This window comes from Euphorbia lathyris, chromosome 5 (assembly GCF_963576675.1).
Source record: "Euphorbia lathyris chromosome 5, ddEupLath1.1, whole genome shotgun sequence".
In the NCBI taxonomy this organism is placed as follows: Eukaryota; Viridiplantae; Streptophyta; class Magnoliopsida; order Malpighiales; family Euphorbiaceae; genus Euphorbia; species Euphorbia lathyris.
In genome coordinates, this window is record NC_088914.1 from 20,844,820 (window position 1) to 20,851,069 (window position 6,250).

General features: G+C 35.9%; 1 protein-coding gene across 1 annotated transcript; it reads left to right on the top strand.

Annotated features, from left to right (window-relative positions):
* The first annotated feature begins 1,322 nt into the window (after positions 1-1,322).
* On the top strand, positions 1,323-4,877 carry LOC136229504 (spermidine synthase 2). The gene is made up of 9 exons (XM_066018341.1): positions 1,323-1,765; positions 2,820-2,896; positions 2,986-3,108; positions 3,491-3,595; positions 3,726-3,798; positions 3,886-3,957; positions 4,048-4,243; positions 4,335-4,458; positions 4,543-4,877. Exons 1-9 carry the CDS (start codon positions 1,615-1,617, stop codon positions 4,606-4,608), a joined length of 987 nt encoding a protein of 328 aa, XP_065874413.1. The 5' UTR covers positions 1,323-1,614; the 3' UTR covers positions 4,609-4,877.
* The last annotated feature ends 1,373 nt before the right edge of the window (positions 4,878-6,250 follow it).

Consider the following 6,250-nt stretch of genomic DNA (forward strand, 5'->3'; position numbering starts at 1 on the left):
GCTGTCGCTGTACCTGGGCTACCTCCTGAAAATAGTCATCCACAACATCAACATCAGGATCTCGGTCATCATAATAATCCACAGCCGCCTCCGCTCCCCGAATCTCCGGCTGATCCAATACAGCCTCCTCAATCGGACCCCTCCGCACCTGTTGCGTCGCAGTCCCTCTCCGCCTACGACCCAATACATCAATACCATGCTGTCTCGTATGTCGTGGTGTATCCTCCTCCTCGTCTATATATATAGACGACGAGCAGATGACGAGATAGATTTTCCAGCAATAGTAGACCGCTCCGTCTACAAAATTACATTAAAAACAAATATGATTTTAATACAACTAAATTTACCTATACAATTTACAACAATTAAATTGGAAAAGAATATAATTTACAACATAAACATTTAACTAAAATTATATAACAACATAAACATAAACAAAAGCATTTAACAACAATAAACATTTACAACATAAACATTTAACATTTAACAACAATAAACATTTACAACATAAACATTTAACATTTACAACAATATAATTTACAACATTTAACATATAAATTATAATCAAATTAATCTAAACATTTAACATTTAACATATAAATTATAATCAAACATTTAACATTTAACAATATAATTAAATGTAATTATAATTATTTAAAAAATAAAAAAACACCAAAGACCACTCAGGCGTATGAACATTACGCCCGGCCTATGGTGCGGGCGTATGAACATTACGCCCGACATGTGGTTCGGGCGTTTGAACATCACGTCCGACCTATGGTGCGGACATGAGGCTATCACGTCCGCACCATAGGTCGGACGTGATATTCAAACGCTCGAACCACATGTCGAACGTAATGTTCATACGCCCGAGTGCGATTCCAGCGATTCTAAAAAATCCCGCACAGATTAAGAAACAAAGCTAAAATCATCAAACGAAAACCGTAAATCGTACCATTTTTGCTTTCCCTTTACCGCCCCTGTCACGATCCATGGTTTGGTTGAGAAATTAATCCGGATTTGATCTAATAGCATTTATGGTGTTCGAGAGGTTTTGAAATTTTTGAAAATTTGTCCAAAGGGTATTTCCGTCTATTCACATTTAATATGAGAAAATTACAAAATTATTGATAGAAAAACTAAAATATAATGGCAGATATAGAAAACTGTTGTATGTCGGAGGGGCAAAAGGATTAAATTAAAAATAAATCCCTATTCATGATCATGCAACTTTAAAAAAATAAAAGAAAAAGTAAAATAAAATAATAAAAAAAGCTTCTCATCCCAAAGTTGCCAACCCTAATTGAGAGCCCTATCATTTTATATTGTACTTTTATGTATCTCTCTCTCTCTCTCTCTCTCTCAGTGCCACATTCCTATCAAATTATAACTTCTCTGTTCTGTTCTTCTCTCCTACAAAACATACAGCATCTAAAGACCGCGTCTTTACTAAGCAGATTCCTTCTGCGTGATTCTCCTTTTCTTCTTTTTCTATAAAGCGACACACCCAGATTGTGTGGCTCCTTTCGTTTCTTCACTCTCATCTTTAGGTTTTTGGTCTCTTTCGCCTCTTCTTCGTAAAGAGAGGAAGGAAGAGAGATAGATACCCTTTCTATGGCTGAAGACGGTTTTGTTGCTTCTAATGAGTTGTCTGTCAAAAGTCCTAGAGAAGATGAAGTTAATGGAGACTCTGTTCCTACCAATGATTATTCTATCTCCTCTATTATTGATGGTTGGTTCTCTGAGATTAGCCCAATGTGGCCTGGTATGTTCTTTTCCTATTTTTTACTTCTTTATATCTCTACCTTTTGATCTATAAAACTGTACATGTTTTTTTCTGTTATGTATGTACATAGTTCCTCCTTTTTTTTTTTTATTTGGGTATTTTGATTTTCAGTTACCTAAGCTGTTTCTTGTGTGTATGAATATATAGTTGTTGTGGTACCAATATCTTTTGTGTATTGTTATTATGTTAGATGTTGTTGTTCTAATTTGTTTTGCTTGTTAGTTCTGTTTCTGTTTAAGTGATTTGATTTAGCTGCAAAAACTCTGGTTTGTTTTCTTAGAGGGACTGATGTAATTCAAGCATGTGGCTCTCTAATAGGGAATCCTGATACTGGTTTTGTAATAAGCTCATGAACCTTTAATCTTCATTGTCATACAAAAACTGAAATCTGATTTCACAAGCTATGTTGAACAGCTAAGAATTTAAAGTAATTATTTACAGCTGCCCTTTTTTCCCCCTTAATCTAGTTTTGGGAACAATGAGTTTTGTGATGTTGTGTACTTTGTTCCTTGAAAATTGGAAATATTTGATTGAGTGCCTCTTTCAGTTGCAGATCAAGTTTGATGTGCTTGTTTGTTCTGTTGTACTTTTTCAGAACTAATCATGCAAGTTTTACCTGATATGTATAACAATCTCGATGCCGTTAGGCGGTTTGATTTCTTTTTAGTGGAAGTAATTTTTTTAAAGTAAAGTAAGGCTTAAGCCTTTACTTAAGTTCAGGATTTTACTATGAATGCTGTTCTTCTTTGTTTTGTCTGATTGCAACCCTGTTTCTATTTTCTTATGTTAGTTTAATTTCAACTGCTGTCTTCACTAAAAGTGGATCTTTGGTGGCGATGATCATGTTTGACCCTTTCTGCTTTAAAAAAATTTGTCCCTGTTATTTCCTTGTGGTGCTTTTCCTTAACGTTTTTGACTTGGACATTGGCGTTTATGTTAAATATATGTTCTCATGTTTTCTGCTTCAGTGTTTCCAAATGCTATGTTTTTAACATTGATGTTCAATTGTAAATCAATAATTTGGAATCTGCAGGGGAAGCACATTCCTTAAAAGTGGAGGAAATCTTATTTCAAGGGAAGTCTGACTACCAGAAAGTGATGGTCTTTAAGGTGATTGTTGCTCGATGGACATAGTTAATTGCAAGAAATTACATATCAATATCTCTATTAAATTACTCTTATACCTGTATAATCTACAGTCAGCAACATATGGGAAAGTTCTCGTCTTGGATGGGGTTATTCAACTCACGGAGAGGGATGAATGTGCATATCAAGAAATGATAACTCATCTTCCACTTTGTTCGATCCCAGACCCAAAGAAGGTATGCATTTCTTCTGAAAACTTAAAGAATCAACTGGTTTATATAATGCATTTTGTTATGTGATGTTATCGTCTCTGCTTAGTAACTTAGTTGTGTTGCTGAGGACTTTCTTGAAAAATTGTGCACTTTTGACAACATGAAGGCCGAAAGAAAGAGGTCATAGAAATTTGAATAAAAAAGAAAATAGAATTAGGGGATCCTTATACAGTTATACTCAGTAGTAAATTTCAATTCTTTTGTTTATTAGTTAAACAAACTGCAGTATTACGCTGAAGTATCACGTTACTTGAACGTAGTAAGCTTTATATGTAACACAAGATTACTGAATTTTTCTTTTTCTGTCCTTTTGAATTCTCACTTCACGTTGTTGTCTCTCATTCAGGTATTGGTTATTGGAGGCGGTGATGGTGGGGTCCTGCGGGAAGTGGCCCGGCATTCATCAATTGAGCAGATTGACATCTGTGAAATAGACAAGATGGTTGTTGATGTGAGTCAGGGCAATTGAAGATTCTTTCTAGCTAGTTTTTCCCTACATATTTTAATGTTTGAATATGAATTGTATGAGAGGCTTTTCCGATAAAGAAGTGGATTAATTTGTTTTTTGTTTGATTTTCCAGGTTTCTAAACAGTTTTTCCCTGATGTAGCAATTGGATATGAAGATCCTCGTGTGAAACTTCATATTGGTGACGGTATGCAATGCTACACATTTGTCATTTTCTTTTTCTCTCTGCTTCATTAGCATAACTGTTGTTGATTTTCTTTTAATTTCTTTGCAGGAGTTGCATTTTTGAAGAATGCACCTGAGGGATCTTATGACGCAGTTATAGTAGATTCATCTGATCCTATAGGTAATTCTATCTTGATAAACTGCTTCCATGTCACGACTTAAGAATTTCAATTTTAATTTACAAGTTATGGTGTTGTGTTTAACCACTCAGGGCCTGCACAAGAGCTTTTCGAGAAACCCTTTTTTGAGTCAGTAGCTCGTGCTCTTCGTCCTGGAGGAGTTGTGTGTACTCAGGCAGAAAGTATCTGGCTTCATATGCACATCATTGAGGATATTGTGGTAAACTGCCGGCAGATCTTCAAAGGATCTGTCAATTATGCATGGACTACTGTTCCTACATATCCGAGGTTTGTTGTCTCCTTTGTATTATTCTTATTCATATGTTTTCACTTGTTTTCTTTTCTGTTTCTGATTTTGAGCGATCGTAATTTGTTTCAGCGGGGTGATCGGCTTCATGCTTTGTTCGACTGAGGGCCCTTCTGTTGATTTCAAGAACCCGGTCAATCCGATTGATGTAAATGAAAACACATCAACAAGACCTCTGAAATTTTATAATACAGAGGTACAACTTCCTCCAGAGCTTAAATTGTCCATATACTATTGTTTTTTTCTTGCGGTTTACAAGGAACGTGTATTTTAACTGCAGATTCATTCAGCCGCATTCTGTCTGCCAGCGTTTGCTAAGAAAGTGATTGATTCAAAAGCTAAATGAGGAATTTTGGGGAGAATTGAGCTGGAGTCAAGCTTGTTGTAGAGTGCTTGGCCGTCATCCTCCAAGATAGTCCGTCCATCGTCCATCCATCCATCGGGCAATGAGCCGCCATGGAATAAGTTGATATTTTGGGTTCTTTTCAGATTTTTTTTTTATCCTTTTTTGTTAGAATGAGCTGCTCTTAATCTGATTGTTGGAGTTAAAAGATAGTAGTTCATAATTATTATTACTTTGGAGAAATAGTGAACTTTTACATATGTTTACCAGTACTGGAATTTTTGCAATTAATCTCTAAAGCATGCAATATATAGTTTGCAACTAGTTTTGCAAAGACTTCTGTTGTGGCTTGTAGATGCCAAGTAAAATCTATAATCTAACACATTAGTTATCAACAAAGTTTTGCTGGGAGAATCAATTTGCACAGGTTGGGGTGGCAACAGAGCAGGAATTCGTGTTTTTGCAGATATCCGAATTGATGGGGATAGGAATTCCTGAAATAATCTTCCATGGAACAGGAATGAAGGACCTCTTTTCCTCGGGATTCAAGCGGAATTGGGATGGGGACTAGGACAATTTGTCCCTCAAGCTAAAATGGGATGGGGACCGGGGGGACCTGAAATACTATCGGGGACCGGAGATACTATCCTCGCCTTGTGGGGATCAACATTCTGTCCTTATTTGTAGGGGTCAAAATCTCTATAGAAATCCCCGGTATCATTGCATAAAATCCATTTATGCTTTCATTTTTCCAAGTCATCAGATAAGAAAACCCTTTCTATTATTTGTAATTGCCATTCACCTTGTTACTTACTCTGCTGACCTTCATCATCGGCCCAATTAACACCATCGTTCGCTGCTCGTCATCTTCATCCACAGCCCCGATGATCTCCACTACCATCCGCTATTCGTCACCGTTGTTGATTTATAGAATTGATAAATTGGAGCATCTCTTTTCTTATTTTTGGATTTTTATTTACAAAGTTGAGAAATTCTGTAGTGAGTCCACAGTTGGAGAGCAGCAAAATCATTTCAAGCAATACCTACTGCCATGTTTTCTTCCTATTCAGAAAAAGTAATTTCTGCAACTCTAGATGATTTACACAATAAACACTACAAATTGAAGGTCCTGAGCATTAAATATGTTGCGACAATGAAAGAATTAGTCTTTGAACTGCAGATTTTGGCCAATTCAGACCCAAAAACTGAAGTTGGAATCTTTAAATGCTCTATGTGAGCGAGTTTCCAGAATTAAAGCACATATAATCAAACCAAATGTTAGTACTAAAATTTCAAGATCCGCAGCAGAAGTTGACAGTGGGAGTGGATGGAGAAGGGCGGCTGGGGATGAACGGTCGAAGGACTGGTGGAACGAGAGAACGAAATGAAGGAAGGAGACTATTTTTAGTTCATCTGTAATTAAATACTGAAGTTTTTTAATTAATGATTTGGAATATATAAAATACACCCGTCAAGTTTTGTATGGAAGGTATTTATTTGAGTTGGAATGCTTCCTATAAAATTCTTTATTTAAGACCGGAGAAAGTAGTATATATGGAATCGCTAAACGTTTTTTAATAATAAATTGAATAGGAAATAGAAACTAATTAAGCACAAAATTTACTGCTATGTTAATTATTAAAAA